General features: G+C 43.3%; 1 protein-coding gene across 2 annotated transcripts in view; it reads left to right on the top strand.

Annotated features, from left to right (window-relative positions):
- LOC142157776 (synaptonemal complex protein 2-like) overlaps positions 1 to 13683 on the top strand; it is a 195751-nt gene that overhangs the window by 20223 nt on the left and 161845 nt on the right. For both annotated transcript variants that reach the window (XM_075211319.1, XM_075211320.1), the window contains exons 5-7: positions 3963 to 3997; positions 4813 to 4955; positions 12445 to 12497. In XM_075211319.1, coding sequence (XP_075067420.1) covers positions 3963 to 3997; positions 4813 to 4955; positions 12445 to 12497 — 231 coding nt within the window. The remainder of the gene's footprint in view (positions 1 to 3962; positions 3998 to 4812; positions 4956 to 12444; positions 12498 to 13683) is intronic.

Below are 13683 nucleotides of genomic sequence, written 5' to 3' on the forward strand. Positions count from 1 at the left end.
CTTTGTTTCGAAGGTGGTGTCCCGGTTTCATTTGAATCAGGAGACTGTTGTTTCAGCATTCCCTCCTTCTTTGACGTCTTCGGATGAGGCTTTACCTTTGTTGATCAAATGGCTCCTGTCCGGAGTGCAAATGACCTCTTTATTCTCTTTGATGTGCATAAGAGGGGTTGGCCTGCCTCCAAGCAGTCCGTTGCTTGTTGGATCACATCCGTCATTTGAATGGCTTATATCTGTGCCTCTCGCCTTGTGCCAGTGACTTTGAAGGCTCATTTCACTAGGGCTGCGGAGCAGCTGTGCTGAGTGGAATCGTGGTCATCTGTCCATGCTTTTTCAAAATTCTACAGGTTGCAGGGCTTTGCATCTGCCGATGCGAGCTTTAGGCTCAAGGTGCTGCTCGCAGCTGTTGCAGAGCAAGCCCTCCCTTAGGGCCAGCTTTGGTATGTCCTCAATGGATCAGTGTCCCCAAATGGGGGTAAAGAGAAAAGAGGGTTTTTACTTGCCTTTTAAAATCTGTTTCCCTGCTTACATTGGGGGACACTGCACACCCTCCCCTTGCTCTGAAATTGGTTCTGTTAAACTTTACGTTCTGGTTTTTGTCTTTTTTGGTCATTCTTCCCTGCTTGGTTATACAAAACTGAACATACTGTCCAGAGAGGTGAGGCACAGTAGGGGAGGAGTGTGAATTGAACAAATCTGATTAGTGACTAAACTCCTAGTCCATCTGTTATGTATCACGGAGATTTCATTGGGGCAACCTTTGAGATTGGGGTTTCCCCCCCCCCCCCCCAATCTAAAAGGTTGGGTTGGAGTTGTGAGAATCGTTCGCTTTTGTTACTATATAGTACAGGCCTTGCCAACCTGTTGCTCTCCAGGTGTTGTGAAACTACAACTCATGGCATACACTACTAGCTATGACAGGCTATCGGCAGAAAAAGCATGCTGGGGTTTGTAGTTTTACCACACCTGGAGAGCCACAGTTTGGACAGGCCTGATTATAGTAGGATCAAGATTCCTGTTCAGAACATTGTGTACTTCACTGATACTTTTAGATTGTCTTTTATAGAGCTTGTATTTCACTTGTGGTTCAACACTTAGGCAACCCTTTGCAGCTACTTTGATAAATACTCAACAATCTTTTCCCGTTCTAGCCCAAAAAAGGCTAAGGATGCTAAAGATGAGAAGAGTTACAGGGCCACCATCATTTCAATCGCTTCCTTTTGGATTTTCATGAGCTCTGCTGGTATTCACCATGTTCATTGTCTCTAACTTTTGTGTCAAAGTGATAATTGTTCCTTATGTGGATGATATCCAAAGAGATGGTACTACACCATATCCAGCTTCTGAAGTTGCATGGCTGAATTATAAACCTGACCAAATTGTCACTGTTTCAATACGGTTAATTCTGAGGGCAAGATTCCTTCTTTGTAGGAGCTAATATCCCAACTTCTGTCTAACCCATACACTACCATCTGATACTGTAAGAGGGTGATGGAAATTGATTTTGAAAGTGAATCTCATTGATGCCCTGGCAGTTCAATTGTCATTCCACTTGGTTATCTTATGCCTCAAAATCTAGGGAAGGTTTTAGAAAAAGGGGTGCTGACCTTATTCATCACCCGATTTGCCCAGATGGTTCACAGATCTAATTAATATCTCTGAGTCAACCTTGACATTTCCCTTTGCAGCCAGACCTGTTTCAAAGCCCCTTCTATTTACGGTGCCTACCCTAGCTTGCTTTAATGGCCTTGCCATGATTGTTAAACGAAAGAACCATGATTGCCCACTTCTTTAGAACCATACTGTAGTCATTCAAGCTTTTTTCCTCCATAAGGTGAAATGCTTCACTAATTGGATGTGGTGCATTGTCTGTGGATCTAATCTAGCCAGGGCTCAGAAGTTTTATCATTGGAAACTCTTTATCCTTTTACGAAAGCCACAAGAAAGGGTATGGTGCCTCTCAGTCTCCCTCTGGATCATGATGGCAATCCGGCAGGCCTGTTCTGCTGCATAATTTCCCCTTCCCCTTCAGAATCCTCTTCAAGCTTCTCACTCTTACTTACAAGGCCCTCGCCAACTCCACTGCACCCTACATCTCCACCCTCCTCTCTATTCATGCTCCTTCCCGCCCTCTCCGATCAGTCAATGACCGTCGCCTCTCTTCTCCCCTGATCACCTCCTCCCATGCGCGTATCCAAGACTTCGCCCGCGCTGCCCCCCTCCACTGGAACAAGCTCCCTCCCTCTATCAGAACCTGCCCTAATCTGTCCAGTTTCAAACGGGCTCTAAAAACCCCACCTTTTTCTTAAAGCCTTCCAGTCTCACACTTAACTCCCTACCAGATCTTCTGCCTCTTCCCCTTCACTCCCCTTCCCTTATCCTCCTTCTCTCCCTCCCTCGTGTCTCTCTGTCTGTCTACCCCACCCCTTAGATTGTACGCTCCTTCGAGCAGGGTCATCTCTCCTCCTGTCTTCACCACTTTTAACTCTGCTCTCCAGCTACCTTGCCCTCCTCCTCCCCGTTCCCTCTTGCTCCCTCCTCTCCTCTCTGGGGGTTTCCCTGCCCTCCATGCCCTCTTGGGCTCCGCCGTATGCGGGACCTTCCCCTGTCCCCTCCACCCGCCCCTCTAGCTGTGCTTTGAGATCTCGGAGTTACTGTGCATTTTGTTTACTGTATCGTGCTGTCTCACCTTGTATTGTACTTTGTTTGTCCCTGTACGGCGCTACGGATACCTAGTGGCGCCCTATAAATAAAAATTAATAATAATAATAATTTACTTTGGGCTAATTGCACACTTTATGAGGGCATTACATCATAGCTGTCCAGATTTGCAGGACAGTCCCACGTACGGTTTCCAAATTTTGCTGCTGTTGGTAAGAAGGTTCTTTTTAGGTTGCTGTTCATTCTTAGACATTCCTTCCCTCCCATTGGCAGTGGCTTTGGGACATCCAACAGTCTGCTTCTTCCTACTATTGACGTAGGAAGGGATTTCATGTGCTTGCTGGTAAATTCTTTCTGTGGAGCTACTTGTTTTTCTCTGCTTTTATTCTTGTCTCTTTGGTGACTAATGGTAATCTTCAGAAGGGGGAACAGGTTCTAGGGAGGCACAGCTGTTCTTTTAGTTGCCCTGCCTCATAGGGGTAAAACATAATCAATTGAAATATTATAAGACCTGCTTTACAAATTGCTGCAGGTGCCTGTGGGTGCGATGAGCTTTGCCCAGGCATAAAATGGCTGCATCTCCCCGAATATGGCACCTAATTGGACAGTGATGCGGACACACTACATTTGGTTAAGTGGAGAGATTACCCATTGTGTGTTTGAAGGTGCCCATATTGTGGGTGTGTTTTTTTTTTTTTTTTTTTTTTTTTTTTTTTATGGTAAGCTGACCTAATTGGCTGTAAATCTGCGCTAGTCCAATAAGGCAATCGGTCATATTTGACACTGCATAGAATTCATCAGGTATCAAACAAGATGGGCAGTAAACTAAATCAGATAGTTACCATTCCTCAGAGTGTACATGGTCATTGTCCGACCACACTAATGGTGTTCATCCTGATCTAGCCAGATGCCCAGATGTTATAGATTCAGTCACCTACTTGTATCAGCCGTTGTGTGGACATCTATTTCTACAGTTTGTGAAGATACAAAACAATGTATGAACATGTTATCAACACTGCTTACTAATGGTGTATGATGTTAAAGTTGGTTGCCATCTTTTCTTTTTTTTTTTTTTTGTAGTGGAACGAATATAATGGTATTTTCTTTTAAAAAAAAGTCTTATACGTATGTATATATATGTGTGTGTGTGTGTGTATATATATATATGTGTGTGTGTATATGTGTATATACATATACATATACATATATATACATACATACATACATACATACACTCCTATCTATCTCTCTATCTTATGGTTTGTAACACATGCATGATCGAATTCCATTATTTTTTTCTACAGGCAATCTTTGGCAAGAAAATTGTATGACGTCGGAGGTATATTTTGTGTGTGTGTTCACTGTTAGAAAAACTGCATAGAAAAGCAATACAGTGGCACAAATTTAGTGTTGCTATGCTCAACTGATGAACTGGGCAGTATATCTTGTTGCTTGCTTGACTTCAAATAAGGAACAGACTCCATGATTAGAGTGTCTAAAAAAAAATAAATGCTTTGAATATCTAGTTTATGAAGATGGAGAAAGGCAGTATTTTATTTTACCCGATATGATCAAAACTCCCACTAAATTTCCATTCCACGACAGAGCATAAATATTTGTAATGTATGGAATCTTAATACCAAGTGTTTTCTACTATCCCCAATTTTAGACTCCAACATTCCTTTGTAGTGTTTTTCTTTCAACTTGATAGTCGAATGTCAGATGCATGTAGGAAGAAACAAATTCCCCATTATGAAGCCATTATCTCCAAATATCTTTGTTAGAACTTTTACAAATGTGTAGATGTATGTGATTAGTGGCTATTTTTTTTATATAAAGCAAATTTTATCATTTAATTTGGCACATTGTAGAAGTTGCTATGGTAAGGTTTCTTTTAAAGTTTGCTCCCCAATAGGAAAGGAAAGTAACAGTTGCTAATATTGGGGTCCTCCACGTAGGGGGACATCCTATTTTTTTTTTTTTAACAAACGATGCATAGCAACATAATTAGTCATTTATAGTGGATTATGTCAGTGATTGCTGTTTGTAACCAGGTAATAAGAACAGATGTAGAACATATTACCTTCAAAATAAGTAATTTTCCAAATTTTCACTTGAAAATGTGACTGTTATTCCTTCCTCTGTCCATCGTAGACTTTGATATCCAAGTTGCCATTTCTGAAGCACTCTGCAGGATGACGACTAAAAAGTTAAGAACTCATTTAGCTCATCTATGGTTTGAAGATAACTCTCTTGCTGAAGCCTTCAAAGAGATTAGCGATAAGGACTTTGAAACGGTATGCATCTTGTAAACTGTGATTACGTGTTGTCTACATTTTCGTTTTTTTTACTTTTTCTACATGTACAATATTGTATATGAACTGAAAGTTGTACATAAGTATGGCCGTTATTACATAATACATTTTATGTCCCTGAGATTCGCTATATCAACGAATAGTCACAGTAACACTGCATTTGGCTCCAACACAAGCATAGTGCATGAATAATAATAAGGTCTGAACTGATCAAATCATTATTGGTCATTGGAAAATTCAATTGGAAGATAATCGCTTTCGGACTGTGTATGTGGGATCATTATTCCAATCGCATTTATAGATTTCCGTGAGGCCTTTAGGTGTTCCTGGTGCTTGGACTGGGTTCCATCCGAACTGTGTGGCCAAATTGTACAGTGACCCTGTTGCTCTGTGAGCAGCTGGATTTCCCTGTATGTGTCCAGTCTTACAAGTGTTAATAACATCCGCTGTCTTATTACTTTAACTTCTATTTTCAGTTGAGTGCTGAACAGTCCCAGGTTTTAAAGATTGTCCCTAGAAAATGTTCCCACCCTCTGACCTGTGTTGCTGGCAGAACTGTGAGCACTTTCTTCCACATTTGTTGAACTTACTCACACATTATACTGTTCTGAAATAGAGTGCACTCTATTATCAACTCCTTATCAGTAAGATGTCCAGGGGTATTGGTTGTTCTAGCTTGTCTTTCACAGGATGCGAGTATACAAGCTAAAAAAAAACCAGATTTCTCTTTCATCCAGTCTGGGGGACACTGCTTACCATGGGTTGTGGAGGGGAGCTCGGGAGTTGGCACCTAGCTAGTTAACTTTAGCACTGCTGACAGACCCCTCCCCTCTACAATCCCCCTGCCTCTTCCTCTTCCTGTCAGTTTTTTCTAGGTGCCCAAAGGAGTTGGGCTGCTATTTTAGTGCTAGTGCTAATTTATTAATTTTTATTTAATTTAAGTACAGAGACTTTTATTTTGAAGGCAGACCTGGGAGTGTGTTCTACCATAGAGAGCACACTCCCAGACCCGCAGCGCAGACACGGCTCTGTCAGATGAGAGCCGAGGGCTCTCGCTGGCACAGCCTTGGGTGTCTGGAACAGAGTGACAAGCGTTCTCACCGGACCGCTGTCACTCTCAAAGACGTCCCGATAACTGGCGCTGCCACTGCAGGCATAGAGCGCCGGTTATCGGATAAAAAGAAATGCCGGCGGCCATCTTGGATCGGACCTCCGGAGTTAAGACAGGCGGGGACAGATGGGGACTATACCAAGATCCCCCCTCAGTAATAGGAGGGGGCATCGGGGTCAGAACTACTGCAGGTTACCTCAATCTTTTTGAGGTCTCCATTACTCTGCTATTTATTTATTTTTCTAAAAAAATGGAGACAGAATATGGAAGAGGGGTAGTTAAAATTATATAGAACTCCCCTGCTCTTCAATTTACGGGCAGTATTGCAGTCTTCTGGAGCATAAGAAGAAGCCTAGGGAACAGAGACTGCCTTGTGGGAGCAAGCATCAGGACATGGCTGGTGGACTTCTCTCCTGTTGGCCTTTTGGCTAAGTATTCTTTTTTTTGTTATTAAGCATTTATAAAAGCTGTATTGCTTTACTGACAAAGTGGGGCTAGTATGGGTAATATTTTAGTACTCTTACTTGCCAAAACGCAAATAACATTGTTTATTTAAAGGAACAAGTGCAACTTTTACTGTAGATTAGTTGATTACTTGTTTTTTCTCTCTGTCTCCTTCAAGTCAATGGTGTGCTTGTGACGCTTTCCTTTGTAAAATGTTAGATAAAGGAAAAGCTCCTATGGAAAAATATTTTACCTGTTTTAAATGCAAGGTTTACTTACCACAGTCAGTTTACTCTTTTTAGCTCAGCTTCTCACTAAATCTACTTAGTTATTGACAAGCTCCGCAACACTTTCTTCTATATTGGATAAGGTGGGGGTCCTGCTGTGTGGAACGGCTGTAGCAGGCCCTTCTCTTTTTCATAACAGATCAGACACATGTCTCCACAAGCTAGACCAGTTTCTGAATCCACATATTTGGCCCCTACTAAAGGAAATCTGTGTAGATCCGCAAATCCTTTTCTGAGGAAGGGGAAGCAAATTTTAATCCTGATCAGGTTCACGTGTCTAATTGAGAAATAACTGCCAGATATCAGGCCTTTGATGATTGCTATCAATGGTAAAGCAGGCCTTGGACCTCCCAGAGTCAGAGGATCCTAGTCCTATAAACAGAAGTCTCGTTAAGAAGGTCAGAAGAAAGGTTATTCGTTTTCCTCCGTTGGTGGAATTGCACAATGTTGCTGAGGGAATATAGAAACAACTTGATTTAAAGGTTTCTATTCCAGAAGATTCTCTTCCTTATATCCATTACGGGAAGAGGATCTGGTTCACGGGGAAGGAATCCCTAGGGTGGATACTCCTGTAGCCCGTATAGCCCCCCATGCTACCAGCGGGTTCTTCCTTTAGACCCACATTTGATTTGGCTAGGGTCCCTAGAGCCATGAAAGCATGGGCAGAGCAGCTGGCTGAGGCCTTGCAGAACTCATAATTGCTTCCCCGGCCTTTACATTTTGAAAGAGGCAGCTCAGAGTACAGTACACAACTGTGTCTTCTATTCAGGCTTCGAAAATTTCAGCAAAACAAATGTTATGGCTGAGATCCTGGAAGCCTGATTCGGAAACTAAGAAATCCCTAGAAACCATTCCTTTTTCTGCATCAGGTTGGTTCGGACCGAAATTACAGAGTTTGATTTCTACAGTAAACGGGTGCCAGGAGAACACCTTTTTTCCAGTGAATGTGGGTAGAGCCCGGCTCTCAGCTCCTTTTAGGCAGTCCTTTCGGGGGACCTCCTTTCCTAGGGGCCAGTCATCCTGCGTCAGACCACTCAAATTCTAGAAGCTTCTCAGTCAGAGGTAGACCCTCTTTCTCAGCTTCATGTCAGGCCTCCAAGGTTCAGGAGAAGCCTGCACCCTGACTGCCATTCTGCCCACCAGGAGGCGGCGAGAGGAGGGGGGGGGGGGGGGGCACCTGTCTCTTTTCTAGAACAGTGGACAGCGTCTTCTCAGGATCCCTGGGTTCGGGGCAGTATAACTAGGAGATACAGGATAGATCTCTTGGGTCCTGTTCTGCATGGTCTCTTTGTAACCCTGCTAGCTCGCGTTCCACAAAGTAGGCGGGTAATACAAAATTGGATCGCCTCTCTTCTTTCTGCATGAGTTATTTGCAGGGTCCCAGTAATCCAGAAAGGGAAAAGCTTTATTCAAACCCTTTTTCTTGTCAAGAAGCCGTATGGTTCCTTTTGACCCATCTTAAATCTAAAGAACCTAAATATCCACTTAAAAGTGGGTAAAATTCGGATGGAGTCCCTGAGGTCAGTAATAAACGGATTGGAAAGGAATCGGTTTATGGCCTCCATAGATGTAAAGAACGCATACCTCCACGCTCCTGTCTGGAACGGTCATCCGTCTCTCCTGAGATTGAGTGGGGGCCTTTCATTATCAGTTTAGGGCTCTTCCCTTCGGCCTCTCCTTGGCTCCAGGGGTTTTTCACAAGGAGGAACGAGAATGTCGGTAATGGCAGCTTGTCTTCATTCAAGGGGAGTTCAGGGCGTGCCTTACTTAGACGATCTTCTCATAAGATCCGCCTCAGAGATTTGCTTGCAACAGCACATGTCCTTTCTTAGCTTTCCTCAAGAGCCATGGGTGTTTAATACACTCAAGGAGATCCCAGGTGATTCCGCGCCAACGCAGGATGTTCCTGGGACTCGGCATGGACACCAAACAGCAGAAAGTGTTTCTGCCAGAAGAGAAGATCAGGTCGGTTCAGAAGATAACATCGCAGGTCTTGTCCTCTCAATACACTTGTGCATGCGTCTCCAAGGGAAGATGTTGGTCTCCTTCTTAACGGTCCCCTTCGGTCGTGCTTAATCCCGGTGCTTGTAGTGGGACCTCTTCACAGGAGGGTCGGGATCCCACCTACATTTGGAGCGCCAGAAGGTTCTCTGTCTCCGGATGCGAGAAATTCAGACACAGCCTGCAGGGTTGGGGCGGTATCCCTTCATCTCCGGCTCCGGGGTCAGTACAGGAGTCCTCTCTATCCATCAACTTATTAGAGTTGAAGGCAATCCTTTTGGCCCTTCGGTGGGCTCGATTCTTTCTCCAGGGTCATCTTCTCAGAGTTCAGTCCGTCTTGCCATGGCTGTGACATAGGTCAACAGACAAGGAGGAACGAGAAGAGCAACGGCAATGCGGGTATCGGCTCAGATATTCGCTTGGGCGGAACAGTGTGTTCCAGCAATCTCGGCTGTGTGCATTTCAGAAATAAAGAACCGGGAGGCCGATTATTTCAGTCGCAATGCGATGATGCCAGGGGAGTAGTCCCTCCATCCGAAAGCTTTTCAGTCTCTGGTTCAGAGGTGGGGTCTACCGGATATAGATATCATGGCCTCCATACACATCAGGAAGTTTCCCAGGTTTTGCGCAATTCCCATATTTCCTTGAGTACTCAGACGAGTGAGGCAAGGCGGTCTGTCGGTAATTTTGATAGCACCTACATGGCCCTGGCGAGTGTGGTACGCGTACATAATCTTTATGGCAGTAGGGCAAGAACTTTGTCTTCCGCACTGACAAGATCTTCTAATTCGGGGTCCTTTTCTTCACCAGGATTTACCTCGGCTAAACTTAACCGCATGGCTGTTGTAGCCAGGCTCTGGAGGGCTAGGGTTTTTTTCCCCCAGTGTAGTGAACACTCTGCTATGAGCTTGTAAGCCTGTTCGGCTTGCATATATCGTTGCATTTGGCGAGCCTATGTCACAGGGTGTGACAATAGGTCTTGTCATACGTCCTCTTTTCGTCTTATCCGAATTCTGGCCTTTTCTTCAGGATTGTCTTGAGGCAGGTCTCTGCTTAGGCTCCTTAAAGGTATAGGTTTCTGCCTTTCAGTTTCTTCCACCTGAAGTTAGTAGATCTGCCAGACATCAGGACGTTTCTTCAGGAGTTCTTGCATATCTAGCCTGCTTTCACTTCTCCTACAGCACCATTGGATCTTTTCCTGGTGCTTCATATGCTTACAGGGTTTTCTTTAAATCCTTACTTTCGGCAGATTAGGTCTCTAATACCCCATTCATACTGCACCAAAAACCCGGGTTTTTGCAGGGGCACGCTGAAAAACCCGGGTCTTGGTGCAGTATGAATAGTCCAACCCCAAAATCCCGTGTCTAAAATCCCGGGACTTAGACCCGGGATTTTGCGAGGGGTAATTCCCGGGTTGGACCCTGCTCGCCTGCAGTATGAATGGTGCAACCCGTGTAATTCCCGGGTCTCACCATTCATACTGTAAAAAAAAAAATATGGCAAAGTAAAAAAAAATGATTTTAATTAATAAAAAATTCATAACAAATGTTTACTTACCTTATTTTCAGCCAGCGGTGTCTCCGGTGCGTTGCCGGCTGTCAGGGGGACCTCTGGGTACTAAAATGACGTCATTTCTAATGGACTAGAAATGACGTCATTTTAGTACCCAGAGGTCCCCCTGACAGCTGGCAACGCACCGGAGACACCGCTGGCTGAAAATAAGGTAAGTAAACATTTGTTATGTATTTTTTTTTAATTAAAACATTTTTTTCCACTTTTTTTTTTTTTTTTTTTTTTTTTTTCTAAAACCCGGGTCGGGCAGGTGCAGTATGAACCCGCCCGACCCGGGAATCTGATCTATACTGCCCTGTGCCACGGCAATATCCTGGGTTAACAACAGTTAACCCGGGATATTGCCGGGGCACAGGGCAGTATAGAATAGTATAGGGCAGTATGAAAGTGGTATTACCTGCAAGGTTATGTTTCTCTTAGCCATTGCTTCTGCTCGTAAAAGTTCAGAGTTGGGATCTCTGTCCTGTCGACAACATAATTGATGCTACATGAGGACAGAGCGGTATTCAGAACTCTCCCTTCCTTTGTTTCGAAGGGTGTTTCAGCTTTTCTTTTGAGCCAGAAAACTGTGGTTCCGGTATTTCGGACAGCTTCCGTATACACCTGTCTGATCAGGTGTATACGGATATATATTATATGTGGTTAGGGCTCTACGCTTATATGTTAGAGAGCAAATTCGGTGTAACGGGTTTCTGTTTGTCCTTATTGATTCTCATAGAGGCTGGCCAGCCTCTAAGCAGTGAATTGCAAGATGGATTAGGGCAACAATTACTCAGGTTACATCAAGGCTAACCATCCTATGTCAGAGAGATTTAAGGCTCATTCCACCCGGGTGCTGGTCTTGGGCAGTCAGAAGTGGGGCTTCTGCAGACCAGCTATGCAGGGCAGCCACCTGGCCCTTTGTCCACACCTTTACAAAATTTTATCAGTTTAATGTATTTGCATCTGCGGATGCAAATTTCGCTCGTAGTGCTCTAGGAGCGGGCTTTCAGAGTTGTCCCACCCTTAGGGGGCTGCTTTAGAACGTCCCCATGGTAAGCAGTGTCCCCCAGACTGGATGAAAAAGAAAAGAGGATTTATGTACTTACATTAAATCCGTTTCTCTGATTCCGTCTGGGGGACACTGCGATCCCTCCCTTCTGCTTTTCTTCTGTGTGCTTTTGGTTGATTGGCCTTTTCTCCTTGGGGCTTTTTAATTAACTAACTGACAGGAAGAGGAAGAGGCAGGGGGATTGTAGAGGGGAGGGGTCTGTCAGCAGTGCTAAAGTTAACTAGCTAGGTGCCAACTCCCGAGCTACCCTCCACAACCCATGGTAAGCAGTGTCCCCCAGACGGAATCAGAGAAGCGGATTTAACGTAAGTACATAAATCCTCTTATCCCATATCCTTACAGCTGTTATACCTCAAATAGACAAAACATTGAAACCACAGGTACCCTCCTTAAATTCTGTCTTTAAAAATTGTCATCCTGCAAATCGCATGCATGGAACACATTACATATTACCTCCATGACAAACAGCCTAAATTTGATGTTCTATGTGTCCACTTGTTTTTCAGAGAGTTCTAGTCATTGCCAACTTCTCCCTAAGTCATACATCCACGCTTCACCATCTGCATATCTTACAAGCTCTGGACATCTTCACATAGGATAGTAAGGCTTCCTGATAAGTTAACCACCTTGTATTTACTAGGTGACTTACAGCCATATTAGGCCTTGAAACTATTTACACTCTTATTGTTACAGCAGACTCACAATTACTCTGTTGTGCACCTGTCTCAACACTTTCTTCCTTTTCCACCCTCCCAGTTTTATAAATCAAAGATTAATCATTTAGTTGTAGAGTTTGACTTAAAGGGTATGGAATAAAAAACAGTTTCACAAACACAACAAAAAATGAATGTGTTTTGTTTACAGGTGTGTGTGTGTGTGTGTGTGTGTGTGTATATATGTGTATATTATATTCTAAGCTAAAACCGTAGATGTCAGATGTTTTGCTGTGTCTGCATGTTGGTTTTTCAGGAATGGTAACATTGTATTTCATTTTTTTTCTTCCAGGATTGTCGATCATTTTTGAATTTCCTTAATTCTGGGCTTCAAGATGCAAGAAGGTATGATTTGTCTTATACTTAGCTACCTGTACTGTGTAGGTGACAGGTGCACTGTCTTTTGAACTGAACCAATAGCCTATCAATTTGCTGTAAACTAGTGACTCCATCTTATTCCTTAATCTTTTACTAGGGCAAGGGTTGGCAACTTTTTTTTTGATCTGTGTGCTGGTTAAAATGTAGTCAAGCCTAGTTGTCTTTCACCTTCCCTCTCTCGCCACAATAAAATATAAACGTTCATGTTGTGCCATATAGTAATGCCCCCAATTGAAGTTGTGCCCCTAGTTGAGCTTGAAACATATGTAGGCTGCTGTTTTTCTTGTGTGACTCTCCTCTGGTGTCAGCACACACATCTTTAGTTCTGCAACGGAACCTGGTAGGAGCTGCTGGGCATCCGCAACAGCTCTGTTTTACCCATCTTCCGTTGCTTTAGTGAAGCAGCTCTGGCGTGCCAGATGAAACGGATCCTCATGCCGTGGGTCGCTGACCCACGTCCTTGGGATTTAATAGGTTATATTCTCATAATATTTGCACAGCCCACAAAATGCCTACTTGTGTAATATGTCTAATTTTGTAACATGATGGAATGTCGGGGAAGATGAAAGCACAACTACATAGGAAATAGCCTTTACAAACACATTGCGTGGCTTGTTGTATTGAGGCATAAGAAATATACTATGTCATATAATTACATGACCTTTTTCATTCAGATTAGGGAAACCTTATGATCTATTCCTTGATTTCAAGGCTGATTTAAAATTCTGTATTTGTCAAATATTGCAACTTTGAATGAGTCATGCTATAAAGCAATGAATTGTTTGTGCATTTTTGTATATCTGCAGAATATGGGTATTGTGAAATTACCATTTGCCATTTTGGGAAAGTTACAGCTACATGATGCCAGCCAGCAATGCTATCCATATTATAGATTTTCCTCACTGGTTACTATATAAGCCCCCAAGCATATCAATGTGCTGAAATCTATAGCAACCAGTAATATTTCTGTTTTTTTGTTTTTTTTTACAGTGAAGGCTGGTCTCTGAGCAATAACACACTTGTTCACATTGCATCATGTTATTAAAGTAGTTTCTAGCAGTTATTCTAAAGCAATGTGAAATGTGCACAATACACAAATACTTCTTACTCTTTGACTCTTCTCATATGTCACTAGTTGTATTCAGTAGGTTTT

Source organism: Mixophyes fleayi, chromosome 5 (genome assembly GCF_038048845.1).
Source record: "Mixophyes fleayi isolate aMixFle1 chromosome 5, aMixFle1.hap1, whole genome shotgun sequence".
Taxonomy (NCBI): Eukaryota; Metazoa; Chordata; class Amphibia; order Anura; family Limnodynastidae; genus Mixophyes; species Mixophyes fleayi.